Source organism: Typha angustifolia, chromosome 4 (genome assembly GCF_048772165.1).
Source record: "Typha angustifolia cultivar Huaian chromosome 4, ASM4877216v1, whole genome shotgun sequence".
NCBI lineage: Eukaryota > Viridiplantae > Streptophyta > Magnoliopsida > Poales > Typhaceae > Typha > Typha angustifolia.
Genome location: NC_133242.1, coordinates 3,486,175 through 3,505,417, shown reverse-complemented (window position 1 = coordinate 3,505,417; position 19,243 = coordinate 3,486,175). Strand labels below are relative to the sequence as shown.

At 35.5% G+C, this 19,243-nt stretch overlaps 3 protein-coding genes across 10 annotated transcripts; 1 reads left to right on the top strand and 2 right to left on the bottom strand.

The window, feature by feature from the left end:
• Window positions 1-152: 152 nt before the first annotated feature.
• LOC140759596 (eukaryotic translation initiation factor 5A-2) lies at window positions 153-6,208 on the bottom strand. 2 transcript variants are annotated; one of them, XM_073096200.1, is made up of 6 exons: window positions 6,070-6,208; window positions 5,851-5,978; window positions 1,776-1,898; window positions 1,639-1,695; window positions 1,487-1,561; window positions 153-470 (listed from the first exon to the last, which is right to left on the bottom strand). In XM_073096200.1, exons 2-6 carry the CDS (start codon window positions 5,971-5,973, stop codon window positions 369-371), a joined length of 480 nt encoding a protein of 159 aa, XP_072952301.1. In that variant the 5' UTR covers window positions 5,974-5,978; window positions 6,070-6,208; the 3' UTR covers window positions 153-368. The 2 variants fall into 2 exon arrangements, with proteins under 2 accessions (XP_072952301.1, XP_072952300.1); XM_073096199.1 differs by having other exon boundaries at window positions 5,851-5,981; window positions 6,070-6,207.
• Window positions 6,209-6,618: 410 nt separating this feature from the next.
• On the top strand, window positions 6,619-12,016 carry LOC140759233 (clp protease adapter protein ClpF, chloroplastic). Of its 5 annotated transcripts, none has more exons than XR_012104207.1 (11): window positions 6,619-6,748; window positions 7,300-7,689; window positions 7,935-7,994; window positions 8,092-8,183; window positions 8,348-8,426; window positions 8,555-8,648; window positions 9,493-9,605; window positions 10,472-10,517; window positions 11,321-11,361; window positions 11,435-11,657; window positions 11,750-12,016. XR_012104207.1 is itself a non-coding variant. In XM_073095733.1 (11 exons), the coding sequence occupies exons 2-11, from the start codon at window positions 7,363-7,365 to the stop codon at window positions 11,755-11,757; spliced, it is 999 nt and encodes a 332-aa protein (XP_072951834.1). In that variant the 5' UTR covers window positions 6,619-6,748; window positions 7,300-7,362; the 3' UTR covers window positions 11,758-12,016. The 5 variants fall into 5 exon arrangements, 1 of the variants encoding a protein (XP_072951834.1); XM_073095733.1 differs by having other exon boundaries at window positions 11,435-11,573; XR_012104210.1 differs by having other exon boundaries at window positions 6,634-6,748; window positions 7,303-7,689.
• A 676-nt stretch (window positions 12,017-12,692) lies between these two features.
• LOC140759050 (pentatricopeptide repeat-containing protein At3g29230) lies at window positions 12,693-15,353 on the bottom strand. Of its 3 annotated transcripts, none has more exons than XM_073095514.1 (3): window positions 13,349-15,353; window positions 13,124-13,253; window positions 12,693-13,040 (listed from the first exon to the last, which is right to left on the bottom strand). In XM_073095514.1, exon 1 carries the CDS (start codon window positions 15,247-15,249, stop codon window positions 13,453-13,455), a length of 1,797 nt encoding a protein of 598 aa, XP_072951615.1. In that variant the 5' UTR covers window positions 15,250-15,353; the 3' UTR covers window positions 12,693-13,040; window positions 13,124-13,253; window positions 13,349-13,452. The 3 variants fall into 3 exon arrangements, with proteins under 3 accessions (XP_072951615.1, XP_072951616.1, XP_072951614.1); XM_073095515.1 differs by having other exon boundaries at window positions 13,124-13,243; XM_073095513.1 differs by having other exon boundaries at window positions 13,124-15,353.
• Window positions 15,354-19,243: the final 3,890 nt, after the last annotated feature.

Here is a 19,243-nt window from a genome sequence, read left to right as displayed (position 1 = left end):
TAAACTTCCCGACCTGGAGAGAAAAATGCTGAAACGTGGAACCATCTTTGATGTAAGGTGACATATACTTACTTTCACGCAACACTATGCAATAAACAATCAGAATAAAAGAAATGTTCAGTATCAAGCAACTAAATAACTGAGAGACGGTATATGTGCCAGAAGATTCACAATAAGTGAGAATAATGCTTTCAGTCAGGTAAAACAGAGTAGAATTCAAACCAACAGTTATACTGCAATGAAGATACTCAGACCCTATAGAATGTCATTAAATAATGAGCAGTATTAGCTGCAAACCATGATACATGCAAGAAGCCACCGACATATCTTCTTAGAATTCAATATATGAGCTTAGAAACACAGAAAAGCTACTTAGGTCCAATATCCTTCAGAGCGCAAATTTGTTCTTCACCCATAGCCGACATCACAGATACCACCAGATCTTTCCCTTCAGCAAATCCATCCTTGATCTGCATTCAATTGTAAATCAAATGAAAAAAAGTTTTTCTTTGAACATATCAAACAGAACTGATAAGGACTGATTCTTTACACACCCACTTGCCTTCTTCAGAAAGTCAACAATTTACATGTGTGATGCTTCAACATATGCACAGCACTAGGCTGCCCACATGCAGCAAGCATGGCTTGCAAAATGAAGCAAGTGGAATCAAAGGCAGAAAATGAAGCAAGAGGGTAGATTAAGCATGCGCCGTTTAAATTATTGTTTCCACCTAATGGAAAACCTACAGGCTTACCTATGAGAAACTAAACATCATAATGAAGTGCAAGACAATAATTTTTTCAGCAAAAGAATCAAGTGGAAATGACCTCGTTAACTGACCACAAATAGTTAGCATTCTGTGATAAAAATTGATTATCAGCTTACTGATCTAGTAATCAATCAGTACGTCAAGTAGAGCTCATCAAATAGTTACTAGAATTAACAGCTCAAATTCATCTAAATTCTGCAATGCCATATTTTGAGCAAGTATAGTAGATCGTAACAAGAACCACTCATTTGTGTGGCGTTACAAGTTGCTGAAGTGGTTGCAGACCCAGTACACTGTAAAGTAGGATGCCACAGCAGAAAAGTGATACGGAAGCAGATGAAGGAGCACAGTTTGAGTTAATTTGGATTAAGTAGAAGATTATAGTCAGATAAAGATGGGAAATCATCCTACCAAGTTCAACTTCCATCACGCTTTCGCATTATTTTTGTTAACTGGCCAATTGTCAGTTTCTAACACCATTAAACATTTAAACCTCTCCAATCAATAACCTTAAACAGTCATCTACTCCTACAATATACTCCTGTTACATAACATAATTTCATACTACGATATTTGAGGTTTTTATAACAAAATATCATAGCATATGCAAGTGATATCTAAATAAGTAATAATATGGATTGCTTATTTGTCAAATTATTGCAAATTGCAGCACAAATTACAGGATAGGTGATAGGTGAAGAATATGCTTTACGAACCTGGGAAAGAAGAGCATCGTCAGTTGGGAGCCTTAGGTCATCTTTGGTATTGCCATTTTCAGTCAGCAGACTCACCTATCATATGAAACTGACATGAAATAAAGTTTAAACAAATAACCACAAAATAATAGCTGAGAGAACCTCAGACATACAAATCCATCTTCTGAAATGTCAATTAGCTGATAGTCGGTACGATTAACATGGGGAACCTGCACAATTGCAGCAAATAAATTGGTATATCCTCGTGAAATCATTAAGACAGAATAATAGAAATTTCTATCAAACTTACATCACAGTTATGGGAGGACGGCACAATATCTTCAAGCTTTTTTGCAGTGAAAATATCTATGGCAACAAAATGGCATTTTGCATGCCCGTGCTTCCCAGTTTTGGAAGTTGAAACCTCCACAACCTACAATGTCGATTATAAGATTATGATTCAAGAATAACAAGAACCAAAACAAAGTTGAAAAAATAGTTGATCCACAACACCAGTCAAAAATTCTAAAGGTTATCAGGTTCAGTCAGAAACTTTTCCACAGAATCAACAAATGGCCCAACTATATATCTAGCTTATTAGATACACCATCAAGATTTCTGAACACAAATAAAAGCAGAAAATGATTAAAATGAGGAGATACATCAATAGGAACAAGCACATATCCCCATCCACTCAAAAACTAAACTGATGCAAGGATAGAATCCAATAATAATAATAAAACAAAATTATAATCGTAGTAGACAAGAACAGTTCTATCTGCAGCAAATTCACTTAACAGAAATAATGCAGAAAACCCTAAAAGTGTGTGTATCTGATTCTCTAAAAAACTGTTAGGAAAAAAATTAACCCTAGTTCGGATAATCTTAATGATGAATAAATTTAAAACGTAGGCTATTGTATAGCCAGTATTACTTAAAACTAATAATTAAATAACAACCAATCTAATAGCACTAATAAGTATTGAATAATAATATGAAATTAAAGAAAATTAAGAATCTGGCATGTGAGGCATGAAAATCACTCCCTTAAAGGCAACATGGGCCCTCTCGTGTAGTGATCTTCGCTGTGGTATCGCCAAGGTTCAATCCAAATCTAATTCCTCTTTTGATCCGGCAACAACATAGCTCAACAGATTAACTTGTTATCAAGTTCACCTCTAGTCAAATTCGAGATTAAGAAAAGAGAAAAGAGAAGATATCAAGAGATAGAATAGAATCTTTTAGAGATTAGAGTTAAAATCTCAAGTTGTTGTATTGTCTTTAGTCACCATAATGGCTTTAAATAGACAATGGACCACCCTCACAATCAATCTGTTGGCAAAAAAAAAATCCTTTCGTCATGGGATCCCTTCGTTACGGAAGTTGTTACAGATGTGACTAAGTGGGGAGGTTTTCTCCCATTTTCTATTTATGTTTGTTCTTTATTTTATTTTATAGCTAAATTTTCAAAATTCAAAATTATAAAGGGGTGAAAAACAACTAGAAAAATCAATAGAAATTTATAACAGTCACTAACTTTTTATTGTGCATCGAAATAGGTCATTTTTGGGGTTTGAACATACCCCTAGTAATGATTGCATTAGACGAGGATCCATGACGAGCTAGTCCTTGAACTGGGTCCTTTATTGATCTAGTACTACGTGTTAATCTCTCATGTTTATTGTACAGTCTTATAAATATATATTCCTTTTAATCTTAATTTATCATGGTGGAGTAGGCTTTGAACTAGGTCTGTTATCAATCATGGACTACGTTGTAATCTCTCGTGTTTAATGCATGGTCATATTAAAAGATTTACCTTTTAAATCTTAATTTAGTCTCATCTTCCTTACTTGTTTTACAACTCTTGTCAATAAAAGGACAAAGAGCATAACGTATGTAAATTAGTGAATTGACTATATGGTTTGAAACAAGCCCTCAAATAGTGGCATCTAAAATTTAATTCTGCACATCATTTAGATTTCAAAATAATGATTTTGATAAATGTCTGTAGTCTAGGACAGATCATAGAGATACTTTGGTTGTCTTTTTTATGTCGATGATATCTTGATTCTAGGATCATCTTTAAACTAATTGACGAGGTAAAAGGATATTTATCCTTAATTTGACATGAAGGACCTAGCACAAGCTACAATTATTCAAAGAATGAGATTAATTAGAAATGATGATTCGATGGGTACAAGTCTCACTTTTTTATCAGAAAAATGATAGCATGATATAACTACATTGATGTTAAAAGTGTAGGAACAACATTCGATGCTTCTTCAAAATGGGAAAATAATATGATTAATCCTGTAAATTAATGTGCATATGCAAAATAAATAGGTGCACTTCGGTATGTAGCAAATAATGCTCAACTTGATGTTTCCTATGCTGTAGGAAAATTAAGCAAATACACAAATAGTCCTAGTGATCATCATTAGACTGCTCTTACTAGAAAGTTCAAATACTTTAAGGGTGCAGTAAACTTGGTATTAGTCAACAATGGATATCCTAATATATTTAAAAGATATAGTGATACAAATTGGGTCGCTGATTTTAAAAAAGTAAAACCTACCTCAGGATATGTGTTCTTATTAGGAGGCACTTTTATATCTTGGAGTTCTCATAAAAAAAACTATAATAGCTAGAAGTACTGAAATCTGAGCTGATAGCTCTTGTGTATAGAAGCCAAATGGTTTAAAGACTTGTTATCTAGGTACCTTTAGTAGAGAAGCTAATACTGGCTATCTTTTATTCATAGTGATTCACAAGCTACCACAGATTTATAAGAAAATTAAAATGAAAGAGTTGATAGGCATGTGTAACTGAGATATATCTATCAAGAAAATGTAAGGTGATACAAATACTTTAGAATTGGTAAGATCAGAAAAGAATTTAGTTGATCATGTGACTAAAGGTATTTAGAAGATCTCAATAGTCATGTCATCAAGAGGAATGAGGCTTAAGTTCATATGACCATTCCAGCATAAACTTGGTCTGTTTTTGGGTCATCCATGAATAAAGTTAAGTGACTTAATTGTTGATAAATAGAAAGAAGCATCATTTGGAAGATGTCATTACTTTCCATCCCTATCATGAGGCCCTCTATTGAGAATAGATAGGATGAAGATAAGTATATTTCTTAATGGGTATAATATAGATTTTTTTAAAAGGTGTGCGTCGCCGTGAACACCCTTTGAGAACTCACCTTAGTGAGAATAGTGGTAAAACTGTGACTATAGGGCATAGGTAGACCTTTAAAACTCTCATGAAGATCAAGGCAAGTGCCTAGCCAAAAGACATTAACCCGCAACGACAACTAAATGTGCTCCTCATACAGTGTGTGATTGTAGAAGATTAATAATAGACGTGGTTCAAGGCCTAGTCCATCATAAATCATCGGTCTAATGCAATCATAACTAAGGATAGATTCAACCTCAAAAAGAACCTATTTCGATGTATAGTAAAAAGTCAAAGTTATCATTCAAATTTTGTACTTATTTTTATGTTTAGTTATTTTCATCCCTTTTGTGAAGAATTCCGAGATTTAAAATATACAAATTGAAATTTTGTTATAAAATAAAATAAAGAACGAAAATACATTCAAAAAAATGAGAAAAACTACCCAAGTAGTCACATCGGTAGCTTCTGTAGTGAGGAGAATTTCTGTGACAAAGAAAAATTCTATTGCCAACGAGCCAATTGTGGGAGGGGATTTGTTGCCTATCTAAATCCTCTATGATGACTAAAGGTAATAATAACAACTTAGAGATCTTATCTCTAATCTCTACAATTCTATTCTATCTTTTGAAAATCTTTGCTATTTTCTTTTCTCAATCTTCAATTTGACTGGAGGAGCACTTAATAACAAGCTGATTGTTGTCACCGTTGGTTGAACCTTAGAGGTACCACTTTGAGAGTTGCATGTAACCTTTACAGGGGTGACTGCCACGCCTCACAGACCAGATTCTTAATTTTCTTTAATTTCATATTGCTATTCAATATTTGCTAGATTAAATATCTGTTAATGCTCTTAAATTGATTGTTATTTAGTTAATAATTAATGAATTATTTTGCATCCTTCATATCTTTTAAAGCAGCTATACAATAGCCTACATTTTTAATTTATTCATCATAGTCAAAATCATCCGAGTTAGGATTATTTTCCTAACAAAAACTTGTCCACAAAATGAAGTAGAGAACTTTAAAACCAAGGAGATGCATAGCTACAGTCGAATACCAACAAAAGCAGTAACAGCTTTTTTTTCTAGAGCAACTAGATCCCTAAAACAAGACAAATCACGCCAAAATATAGAACAAATCCGAGCAGGATCTAAATAGAGAGAAAACGAACGCGAGATCGGATCGATCCAAGAACGAACCTTGCAGGGCCTCCCCTTGATAACGATGTATCCATTCTTCCGGATCGTCCCCGCCTGCTGCGGGTACGTCTTCGACGCTCCCGCGTCGGCCTTCGACTCGAAGTGGTGCTCCTCGTCCGACATGATCCCTTCTTCATCAAGCGATACAAAGGGATCGAGATTAAGAAATCCGAGATCAAGAAATCTACGAGAAGAGAAGAACTAGTTCTAAGGTCTCACCAGTTGGCGGCGACGACGACGAGGAGGAGGAGGAGGAGGAGGAGGGAGGGCAGAGGAGCTCAGAGCGGTGACTCGAATCGCCTACCAAGCTTCGAACAGAGTAAAATTCCACCGTGACGCTGAGGTTCTGGAAAAGTGGACTTTATAGATTTGCCCTAGCGTCCGGCTTTCGAGGCCGTCGGATTCGAAGGATACGTGGACGGTAGAGATCTTGTGAGTGGTCGTCGCGTTTAAACTACGCCGTCACTCGGATACTCGAGCGTGCGTTAATTAGTCGGCCATTAAAGCCCATTAAGGCCTAGTAATGGGCCTTAAGCCCATGGCCGTTTTGGCCTTCTGCTATTAAATAGATCAACATTTTTAAACGTCAAGTATTCCGAGAGGTATATTATATATAATTATATAATTATATATACATAATTAACTTTTGATATGTATATACATACGTAAATAAGAAATTTTAGAAGAGTGTACGTTAATAAAAAAATTATTATTATTATTATTTTTAGTGCATTTTCCTTCTTCTTTTTAACCGGATATCCTGTAAAAGAAGAATACTTGGTAGTCATGGGTTCAATTTTAGGGCTCCTACTTGTCGTTATTCCTCCCCTCAAGCTCAAACCACCACCAAAATAATCGACCATTCGCGAACAGGGGAGGGGATCTCCCTGATCTCTCCGTGAGTTCATCCCTCTAATCTTCTCTTGGTCTCTTTATGCTGGTTGGTTTACAAATTCGTAGCGAGAAATTATCAAATATTAGGAGTAATTCTTCTCCGCCGTGATCATTGGACAAGTAGCTACTGGTTCGCTTAATGGTTATTCAGGTCGTCCGAGAAAGTTTTGTCTGTAAAATCTCTCCTTTTTTAGGTAATTGAAGAGCAATTAGTCAAGTTTGGATTTTGATATAGGTTGTGTTCACTACTATTAATACTTTGCTATAATTGTTATTTGAACACGACGTAACATTAACTGTTAAGAACAAGATTCTTGTGTCGTAGAACCTGCGAACCTAGTGTTCTTTCGAAGTGGGTAAAGGAATATACTTCAAAGTTTTGTATCTCATTGTTTCTCGGTGAATCATTTTGAATTTCTTTATTCTTCTATTTAAAATTTTTACGTGTATCTCTTGATTTCACAAAGTTTACATTGTTCTTTCGTTTCCATTTCTAGAGGCTTGTTTTGTAACTTATCATCCTGAAATATTTGTTTTGCATGGTTGGAGATGCAGTAGTTTTCTTGTTGATTAGCCTTCTAAGAAACTGTGTAGAGAAGGATTTGGCTGTGCCAAATTATGCAAGGGCTTTCTGTAAGCAGTTTAGCAGCCTCTGCAAATGGAGGAACTTGTGGAGCAGTTTCTATTTTGAGATATGATCCAAGGATTTTAAATAAGATCCATGTAAGTTCAATGATAGATGGCCCATCTTTGTGGCCTCAGAGTTTGCTGAAGTTATATGCAAGAAATGATAACCGAACAAGGCGAATAGGCTCAAGGGTCAAAGCTACATGGCTATTTGGAGGAGATGGCAAAGACATAAATGCAAACATCGAACGCAGCGAGGCTGCTAATGAGGACATTTTGATCTTCTTTTTCCAGTTGGACCTGGAGACCCGAATACAGGTGCTAATTCTTTTCTATTTAATACTGTACCACTTCTGTTTGTTCCAGATGTCTGGTATAGCTTCCTGCTTTTGTACGACTGCAGTCATACGTAGAAGCAGGCATACATGTTTTACGTGTGGATCGGGCTTTCACTTTTATGTCTTGCCACGATGCTGTTAAAATTGCGCTGTTTTTCTTAAAAACTCTTACTTTTTGTTCTTGCAATATGAAACCCCTTCTTGTGGTGGTTCTTGCCATACCAGTACGCCCTAAATATGGAACAATATGAAGTGGCAAAGCAGTTAAGGGACAAACTTACTGAGGTACTTGATTGTCATCACTTACAAAAAATATGAACTCAGCGTGCAACATAAGCAACTTAGCTGATTTATTGTTCTAAAAATTTACGTTCCCTGGAAGGTTGAAACAGAGATAATTAAGCAACGGGAAGCTAAAAGGGGTTCATCAAAGAGTGAGGCCCAAGATAAAGCCATAACTATTTTACGTCTACGGTGAGTAATACTGTTAATTTCTCTATTGCAAGATACAAGAATTCTTTCTTACGTTTGAGCTGAATGAAGAAGTTGATTTTCCATCCTGCTGAGATTTGTAGAGACTTCCAATTTTAATTCCTAATCCAAGATAAATGTAATTCTTTTTGTCTCTTCTGTTGCAGCGCAGATATGCAAAAAGCTATTGAGAATGAGAATTACACTGTAGCTGCCGAGCTGCGTGATCAGATCTCTAAACTTGAAGTATGATACTGTGTTAATTGCAGATTGTTAACTTTTCCCCTAGATATCTTATGCTACACCTTGACTATCATCAACATTCTTATGATTTTTTTGCTCGCAAAGTTGTGAGTTTAAGTGACTCTCTGTAGGCTGATTCTCTGGCTGCATCTGCGAAAGCTCTTGCTTATGAAAATGTTCAATACACATTTCGACTTGGACAGGCAGTGCGACATAAGGTATTTGGTGAGTTACCTTGCATCAGAAGTTCAGATCTTTGTCATATGACTCATATATGTGAGTCATCTGTTTCTAGAAACTTGAAGGATATTAGGTTGTCTCGTGAACTAGAGCTTCTGTGCTCCTTTTCTATTTTCTATTTGAGAATTTACTGGAAGTATATGGGTATGGCAATATCTTAGCTCAGTACACTATTTCATCTATAAGAACATATTACATTAGTATCTCTTATTGTACAGGCCTATCTCCTGTGTTTGTGGTTTTTTTATTCTTACTAAGTGTTTTTAGTATAATGTTTATTTACAACAAGTGTGCTGACCTTGTAAGTGAGTCTGGCTCTAATTGTTCTTCTGTTTGTTCAGGTCTAACTTGACAATAATCGTTTTTAACTGTGAATTGCCATCATTTTCCTAACCATTTATAACAGTGAAAGTATTTATCTGTACTTGAACAATTATATGTTATGGAAAATTAGGAATCCAAAGTTTGGTTAATGTGTGAATAATCTCTAGGTGCCAGATTTGGCAGCAAATTGCTTTCACCCCGATGTATGAAAGAGTCACCTGTGTAACAACTGTATGATTAGTCTGCTGACAAATGCTTCCTCATGGAAATGGTGCTAGCTGAGGAATCAATTGTCTGTGGAAATTACTTTATTATGAAGGTCATGCTCTGCACTTGTTTCTGTGCGGATATTCATTCTTGATTTTGGAGCCTACTTGACTACCTTGAAGTGTCATTCTCTTAAAATGCAGCACCATAGATGTTGAGTTTTTTTTTTTTCTGTATAATTACTATTTGTAATAATCATGGGCGTTCTTTTACTGTTTCTGTAATTTTGCTTTTGAAGGTTATCGAGCTGTAATTTGTGGCATGGATCCTGTGTGTTGTGAATCTAGTTCATGGATGGAGATAACAAATGTGGATAGGTTGGCCCAAGGTCCAAATCAGCCATTTTATCAGGTATATGTTGCTGCTAACAAGCAAGCTTTCTATCTCGTTGAAAGTAAGTTAACGGTATGGAATGTAATTACTCTAATAAGGACATGGCTCATCAGCATGCAATTGCAAATCGATGGTTGGAATAACTGAATTATACTCCAACTAGCTATACTATCATTTCCTGATTGGTCCATCCTTCTTTGAAACTTTTGTATTTTGATAGTGGATGCAAAATGTGTCTTATTCTTTCCTGCAGTATCTCAACAAGTAATGGGATTCAAAGACAGCAGTATCTCAAGGAACTTAAACATGATTAAAAGTGATGCATCCTCTTTGAGTCCCAACTCCCAATACATATATATGTCCCAATAATTATTGTACTGGCCATGAAGCCATTACCTTTATTTTGTTTCTTGCACCCTGTTCTATCTTTGAACATTAGCCTCTCTGCAAAGACTAGCAGCGGACATCATCTTGGAATACTTGAAAATTCATTTAGAATTCTTTAATGATATGCTTAGATTATAAAACCCCATGCATAGATGTTCTGGTTAGGGCTGCCAAGGTTGTTAGAAGATCTTAAATAAACTAATAAGCAGGTGTTATTTTCATGAGATTATTGCGCCTACAGATGGCTCGAATCTTGAGTACCTTTTATTTTCAAAAATGCATTTGAAATTTTTTCCATGATTCTGTATTTTTGCCATGCCCAAGAAATTTCACTCTCTTGATCTGCATCTGTATAGATAATTATCTCCAAGAGTATACATGTAATATTCTAGTTCTTTTGAACATATAGAGGTCAATATTCATTTTCAGCTGCTTTGCAGCTCTTTTATGGGCATAAATTTTTGTAACAAACTGTAATGCTGTGACGAATTTTTCAGGTCTTGGTTGATGTCCATGTAGACCCAAACCTCCTAGTTGCGTATGGTAATATGCATTTTCTTCAGCAGATAAATTCCAAGTGATTGAATATTCTCTGTCTTCATTTTGCACCAACATCTTCCAAAGACTAAATCAAGAGTGCCATAGCTTCAGTTTAGATGTACATTTCTAAAAAATTTCTTAATAGCATGTGTGCATGGAATTTCTATCTTAGGATATTGGTTTATCTTCAATGAAATTCAGGTTATCCTGTTCATAATCTTTTACTCTGTTGGCCTTGATTTGTTATTGATCCAGTGAGGAGGCCTCTTAAGCACTGCTTTTGCTATGTCATATACACACGTTAAGTTTGTGAGGTTGGACTCATTGAGAAATGATGGAGAATCCATCAGTCAATGGATCAAGAGAACTTTTTGTCCATTGTTCAGAAACCAGAGTTTCTAATGTTGCATGAATATTACAAAGAGCTCAAGAATTTACCTTCCACACCATCACTGGGAGCATCAGATTATTTGTATAGACTAAGAACAGTTTTGTAATCAATTTCTGGCTTTTGCATGCATAGTTTTAGTCGAGACATGGCACCCTTGCTACCTCTCTCTTTTCCTTGAGAAAACATGTTGCAAACGATAAACGATTTGCTAAACTAGAAAGAAGAAAAAAGACAAAAGAAACACAAAGGACCTTCATGGTAGCAGCTATCATAATAAGTTGGCACTCTTATAGTTGGAGGCACTAATATTCGATAGAAGTGTATAATAAGTTCTGGAAAAATCTTGATTGCAATTTTCTTTTTCATTGTGATTATTTCTTGCCTATATCACTAATATAAAAATATTATCTATCAGTTGCAGAGGAAAATCTTATAGCAAGTGAAGAACCAGATATGGTGAGTTCTGCCGATCTAGGATCTTCTTCACTCAGTTTAGACTTAACCTAGCTTGATTCTGTTGAAATTGCAGGCGAGATTTGATCATCCATACGTCTCATTCCTATTTTACGGCGTGGACACTGCTGGGGACTTCATCCCTATCAAGCAGCTTCGGGAGAAATACAACAGGCCTCGTCATGAAGTTCCTGTTGACAAAAATGATGAGGATGGTAATTAATTAGCTAAAGATTTGGTTCACATGCTTCTGTGCAGTCTGTAGTATCATGATCTATGAGCCTATAACTGCCCTAAATGTAAGTCATAACATGTTGCAGGAACAGTAGCATTTTTTCATAAACTACAATAGGTAAGTAAATAATATTTGCGTCGTTCATTTTGTTTACAGGGTCTTGAGAAATCACAGGTTGTAAGGTAATGGTGAGATATGGGTTTCTTCAGGGGGTGGCTATAAACATTTTGTGATACAAGCAAGAGGATGGTTATAAGTTCTTGTGTAATCTTTTACCAATTAGCTGGTTAGAGCAACTTGTATTGTATATGTACTCCACTTAGAGTGGATTCAGTCATCTTGGAAATTGGTAATATTTTGTAGCACTGTTTATGAAATGTGATATTTGTCTGGAAATATTAAGATCCTAACTGGGTTAATTAATTGGTTGCATGAAATTAGTTTAAGGGACCTTGGAGCATTTTACATCAATGGTTCTTGCATATGTTCTTCTGGCATAGTACAAAATTTTGGGAGTAAATGAGCAAGGGTTAGATGCAAATAGAATGTCAAATTTTGTCATAGACTGACTGGGCCGGGGAAAAAAGGTAGAAGAGTGACAAATAGGATTGTTTGGGGAGATGGATCCCTACTGGCAAAGGAATTAGAGGTAATCCTCCTGCAGGATTGGCCGGGTCAAATGGAACCTCTATTGTACTAGCTAGCTGGCTTTCAGCTCCTTAATAAAAAATTAAAAAAAAATCTAGAAAGTCTAAAAATTTTTATGCCAATTACTCTGCCTACAGAAGTTATTTACAAAGTGGGTTGATGCGAAAGTATAGGAGGCAACTAAATTTCACTGTTCACTAGCTAATGTAGGAGTAAATCAAAGCAATCTTGCCTGCTTCTATAATCAAAGCATAAAATTCAACTAATGCACATAAGGTCTTTCTCAGCCTGCTCTCAGCTAGCTAAGAAGAAAGGGGAAAACAAGAAGCTTAGATGAATTAAAGAGTAGCTAACTGTATCACCCAATGGTTGTTCTCAAGGGGGAAAAAAGATATGGACAATCAAACAGTACTATAAGATCAAATGCTAAAAATTAAAATGACTATATATATTCATGTCAGCAAGTTCATATTGTACATATATCTGCACTAAACATTGTTTCCTAGATATCAAATATGTAAGCAGGTCAAAGGGAAGATTTATCCAATTTATAGGCCAGACAGACCTTTCTAAGAATGAAGCAATAAGCACTGAGCATTAATATGAATACTACCTTTCTTTTCTTACATAAGAAGCTGCTTCTTTTAATTTCATCAGCATAATGATCATTCTGTACTTGCTTGGTTCATTCTTTTTGCTGTGTCACACAAGTAAATTGAGCAATGCCCCAGCATTTGGCACTGCTGCTGACTCTGAGTTTGGTTTCCATGAGATAGCACTTTGACTTCAACCACATTTCCTACAGAGGTAGCCAAATCATATGTACCCCCTCTTCTTAATCTAGGAAGAAATTAAATAAGAAGGAAAAATTAGCTTTGTTACCATCAGCTTCTAAAGTTCTCATGGAGTGGCGAAGATGCAAAATTTGTACACCTGAAATCAACTATGAGCAGTGCCTCCCTTTAGTCGCTTTCATCTCTTTACATTCAAGATTAATGTTCCCTGGAACATGCTACATGATCAGTTTGCAAGAAGCATTGTCAGTGCAGTGAATCCACATTTGTTGTGAAACCATAGTGCAATGCACTTGCTCAGAAGCACTCTTACAAAGGCAATGCAGCGAATCAGTGGCATTTTCTTCAACTCAAAGGTATGGTCTTTTTGACCGTTATCCTTCACTAGATTGCATTACAGGAACTTGCATAGAGACCTTATGGATAAGCCCTAGGAACATATCCAGCTTGCTTAAGATGCTTCCCCAGCCTATTAAGCATCTCTATAATCCTATCAGATTGTGGATGAGTTCTATCTCCGACAGTAAACTCATGGACTATGTCACCGAGCTCAATCCAACTGGACCCTGCTAGCTTCTGCACCCCAGTGTTCTTCATCTGACTCCTTGCCTTAGCAACGCCTTCCCAGCAGCCGGCAGCTGCATAGATATTCGACAGGATGGCATAGTTTCCAGCATCTGATGGTTCCAACCTGATCAGCTCATTGACTGCTTCTTCTGCTAGAGCTACATTATTATGCACTCTGCATGCACCTAAAAGAGAACCCCATATAATAGCATTGGGTTCCCATGGCATGATCCTGGTCAGGTCGAAGGCCTCCTTTAAAAGGCCTCCTCGCCCAAGAAGGTCAATCATGCATCCATAATGCTCAACCTGTGGAACAATGCCGTAGTCCCTCTCCATACTAGCAAAGAACTGACGAGCCTCTTCAATGAGCCCCTCATGTGTGCAAGCACATAGAATACCGATGAATGTCACACCATCAGGTCTGATTCCTTCTCTCTTCATTCGAAGAAAGACATCCAATGCCTTCTTTCCATGTCCATGGACAGCAAGTCCCTGAATTATAGAGTTCCAAGATATTAAATCCTTGTTGACCACTCCTTCAAAAGCGCTCCATGCCAAATCAATGCACCCACATTTTGAGTACATATCAATTAGTGCATTGCACACACTTGCTGTATACATTAGCTTACTCTGCCCAAGATAAATATGAATCCTCCGACCCAGAACAAGCAAACCAGATTCTGCACAACCTGCTAATATGCTCACTATGGTAGCAACATCAGGTTCGAATCCAGATTCAACCATCTGATCAAACAAGCTAGAAGCTTCTTTTGCATGTCCTTTCTCGGCGTACCCCGAAACCATTATGGTCCAAGAGACCAAGTTCTTCACCGGCATCTTATTGAATAACAGTCTGGCCATCTCCATGTCACCCTTCTTGCAGTAGCCCGAGACCATGGATGACCATGAAACAACATTTCTCTCGGGCATCCTCTCAAACAACTCAAAAGCCACATCCATTTCACCAGCCTTCACATGGCCATCCAGCAAAGTATTCCAAGTTACAGTATCCCTCTCAGGCATTTCGTCAAACATCCGGCGTGCCTCTTGCACCTCTCCGATCCTAACCAACCCAGCTATCATAGAATTCCAAGAGACAATATCTTTCTCAGTCATTCCGTCAAATACCTTCTTAGCAGAAGCAATTCCCACGTCTCCAGATTTAGAATAGGAATCAATTAGCGAGTTGGGCACGAAGATATCGGATAAATAACCCAACTTTACGACATGGGTATGAATCATCTCGACTTGGGTAACCGAAGATTGTCCGCAGCAAGCCTTAAGGAGGAAAGAATATGTGAAACTATCAGGAAAGAACCCATTTTTCTGCATGTCGAAGAAGGCCGAGAAGGCTAGGGATGAAAGGGAGTTGTGGGTACATGCCCGGATGACGGTATTGTACAAAAGCGTGTTGGGTTGTGGGATTTGATTGAAAACACTGAGCGCGGGAAGGATTTGACGGCAGAGAGAGTAGGACGAGATCAACTTAGGGGCGACGAAGGGGTCGCGGTGGAGATTGGATTTGAAGACTTGGGCTTGGATTTGCTTGAGCTGGTCGAGATTGGAGCACCTGTGCAGATCGGAGAGATGGAGCTCGAAGCGTCTACGGTGGGAAGTCCATTGCGGGGAGCGGATTGATGTGTGCATTACAGAGCTCCCTTTGCTCGCAGCCAAGGAGTTCTCCACTTCGCCAAGAGATAAAGACAGCGAGAATCGAGAGGGAAGGAATTGAGAGATTGAAAAAGAAACAGTGGTATCTGTCTCGCTTGAGCTCAGTCCGACCCGAAAAGATTCCTTTTACTGAATCCGAAATTTTAAAAGTCAAAACCTGAGATATAATTTTAAAACTACTCATTTTTAACACATTTAGGCCTTATTTAATTTGAGTTTAGGGGCTTTTAATTAGTTCGGAGACTCTTAATAATTAACTTTTTTATATCTAATTAAATTTATTTTAAAAAAATTAAAATTAACTAATTAAGTTCGAAACTTAGCCTAAAACTAAATAATACGTTAACACTTTGAACCAATGAAAATATCTCACCCCTAATATATTAATGAAAAAGATAAAATAATCATTTTACTTTCAATTTTGTTGACTTTCTTTCCTTTATAAGAGCATCTCCAACCGGGCTCCAAAACTCCAAATTTGGAGCCCGGTGGAGCTCCAACCGGGCTCTATATGGGGCTCCAAATTTGGAGCCATGAATAGTGGGGCTCCAAATTTGGAGCCCCACCATGAAAATGGAGCCGGGCTCCATTTATCACATCAACTTTTTGAAAATGTCAAAATTGCCCAATAAGTATTATATTCAATAATTTTAATTCCATTTGTATCCTTTGTTAAATAATTTAGTTAGTTAAACTAAGTATATAATTAGTTTTACTAATCGATTTTTAACAAAAATAATACCATTGGAAAGGTCTCACCGAGACCTTTAAAATGAGTCTAATATTAAATTACTTTTGAGTTAATTTTAATTTTAATTTTTCTATTATTTATAAAAATGAGTCTAATATTAAATTATTTTTGAGTTAATTTAAATTAATTAATTTTTATTATTTATAAAAATAAGTCTAATAAATTATGTATCCTAAAATATAATTACTCAAAATTATGCCCAATGTAAATATTAAAAATTAAAATACATTAGATATGAAATACATCAAACATGAAATACATTAAAAATAAAATACATCAAATAAAAATTACATTAAAATTTATATTCCTTCATTCCCGTGCCTCTTCCATAAGTGTTCAATTAGTACATTTCGAATGCTTATTTCGATGTTTATTTCGATACGTTTAATTAAAAAATTCTTAATTTAAAATTACTTCTAAAACTATTGAATATTAATCTTATTTTAAAGATCTCTTTGAGAGTTTTCTAACCATATATTTTTTAATAAAAAAATAATAACGCTAAGATGATCTATTAAGCAATTTAAAATAACTAATATAATAATATATATTATATTATTATTATAATATATATGGAGCCCGGTGCATTGGAGTGCACCGGGCTCTTGCTCCATTTTTGGCTCCATATTTGGAGCCCAAGCATTGGAGATGCTCTAATAAGAGTAAATATAGCGTTAAAAATTAATCACGTGACATTAAATTTCTTTTTTCTAAAGAAAATTTTAAAAAATAATAATAATTAAATAAATTAATATGTCACCGCTTATTTATTTTTCTACGACATTTTAATCCACCTCTCATCTTAGTAATAAAAAATATTAAAGTTAATTAAAATAGGGATTTTTATAAATCACACCATACATTTTACCTATTTTATGATTCGCACCCCATCTTTGGGGATTTTATAACGTGACCCCTTATTTTTTCCTATAATATTCATTTAACACCCTAACGTTACTTTAGCTAACTGATATTAATCATGTTATATGGTTTATGTGACTTTAGTTAAAAATTTACTAAAATACCCTTAAGGAATCATCTTTAAACCCTAAAATTCCAAAATATGGTTGAGTTGTCCCTAAAACCCCAAAATGGCATTCAACCAAAAATGATTACAGAAACTAACCCCAAAATCCCAACTTAGGAAGAGTGATGTAGGCTTGGAGAAGCTCTTGTCGTTTGGACAACTTCGGAAGGCAACCTTCTTCAACCTTCGACTGCTTGATGTTTTGGTGATGTAGGCTTTGGGAAGCTCTAATTCCAAGCTGCAACCTTCCGACTACAAGCTCCTTCAACTCCAATAGCTTGGTGTTTGGGGAGCTACTGCTTGGGATTTGGAAGCTTTAAGGTCAGCTTGGCATTTAAGGATGTTCTTCATAGTTTGGGGAGCTATGAGATAATAAATTATAGAGGTTTAAGTTCTGAATAAAATTAGAGATGAGTACAAGGATAATTTAGGAATATTATAAATTATATAATAGATTATAACAGAATATTCTCTTTCTGGTATCGTTCTGTTTGATTATAGTTAGGTTAAGTTAACTCAGGGTGTTAAATGAACATTACTATAAAAAGGAAGAGTCGCGTTATAAAATCTCCAAAGACGGGATGCGAATCACAAAATAGACAAAATGTAGGGTGTGATTTATAAAAATCCCATTAAAATAAATATCTAAAGTTAATCACACGACCATTATATTACATTCTTTTAACAAAAAAACTAAATAGACAACTATCAGAAGATTTATTCGAGAGGTTTTACGTAGCTAAAGAGGTGACAACGTGGCACCAAATGAAAAATGAGCAATTATTGGAGGTTCTAGCTGCAATAATTCATAGAAGACATCGAAATTCGTAGCATTCTAATTAAGTCATAAACTTCTATTTAGTGATAATTCCTCTAGATCACCTCTCAGTGAGACAAGAAGACTTGTCCAATAAAAAGAGTTAGATAGGAAGGAGAACTCTCAACCCATTTATCTACGGGAGTGACTAAGTACCTAAAATTTTGAGATGAATGGAGACTGAGACTTAATGACATGACTTAGACTTTAAGAATTCTTTTCTTTTTGGCCAAAATGTTATTCTCAAACTAATTGTTGTAAAGCTAATTTGGTCCTTCTAATTAAAAGAAACATTACAATAGATTTTAATGACATCACGAGATAATTAGAGTTTATATTTTTGGCTATAATCAATACTAAATTATATTTTTCTCAAAAATAGATTTTGAAAAGTTCTGACTAGCCTAGATTCCGAGGTTTGATGAAGATTGAATGTAGAATGATAGACACTCTTAGCTAACACCGTGTTAGACGTAATCAATTGATCGTCTTTTGACATTTAAATTTGAAAGTAACAACCTCTCGCTCTCAGCTGAGTTCTGAATTTTGAATCCCACTTTATTTTGACAAGAATCAAGCTAAGATTCACTACTTTTTTCAATCATATTATCACCATCATTTTCGTCATTTTTATTTTGAATTTGAGAGTTTAAAAATAAGATTAGATTAAAAATAATAGCACTGAATCTCCATCGTTAATTATCATCACCATCACTGTCATCATTACCGTTACCATTACCATTATCATATCATTATTATTAATTAATCTGAGGTTCAAAGTTTGAAAATAAGATGAATGACATTATTGGATCAAGAGTAAGACAGCGAAATTTTGGGGAGGAAAAATATATCATTGGCACCTATTATAATTCAAAATTATTCTGGAAGTACTGGAGTTGGGTAGTTCTCTCAAACTCTAGAATAGAGACTATGATAGAGTACAATTCAAAGGTACAAATATCTGCCCTTATATATTAAAATATCACCAGAATCACATATTATAATATAATATTATTTGCATAGTAGCTGTATATATTATATAATTTATACCTTATTTATTAAAACTTGACCTTAAAATATTGATCGAACGTGCAATCCGTTCAAAAGAAAAAAAAATGTAAAATTTACATTTGACACCCTATGTTTCACATATTTATAATTTGCACCTTATATTTTTAACATTCCAAAGTTTATTATATATTTCTAGAACTTAAGAACGTTAGGGGTATAATTATAAATATTAAAAATGTAGGGCGTAAAGATAAAGGTGTTAAATGCAAATTTCTGAGCATTTTGTGGCTCGTCTAGAAGGCAGCAGTAGTACGTAAGCGGGTTCGGTGCAGGGCATTCTGGTCATTTTCGGTAAATTATTAGG

Coding starts and splice junctions, on each gene's coding strand:
- LOC140759596 (XM_073096200.1), bottom strand. CDS start 5,973: ATGTCGGACGAGGAGCACCACTTCGAGTCGAAGGCCGACGCGGGAGCG. Junction 1,696..1,775: donor CGTCCTCCCATAACTGTGAT/GTAAGTTTGATA, acceptor GCAATTGTGCAG/GTTCCCCATGTTAATCGTAC. Junction 1,562..1,638: donor ACATTTCAGAAGATGGATTT/GTATGTCTGAGG, acceptor TTCATATGATAG/GTGAGTCTGCTGACTGAAAA.
- LOC140759233 (XM_073095733.1), top strand. CDS start 7,363: ATGCAAGGGCTTTCTGTAAGCAGTTTAGCAGCCTCTGCAAATGGAGGA. Junction 7,690..7,934: donor ACCTGGAGACCCGAATACAG/GTGCTAATTCTT, acceptor TTGCCATACCAG/TACGCCCTAAATATGGAACA. Junction 11,362..11,434: donor CAAGTGAAGAACCAGATATG/GTGAGTTCTGCC, acceptor TTGAAATTGCAG/GCGAGATTTGATCATCCATA.
- LOC140759050 (XM_073095513.1), bottom strand. CDS start 15,249: ATGCACACATCAATCCGCTCCCCGCAATGGACTTCCCACCGTAGACGC.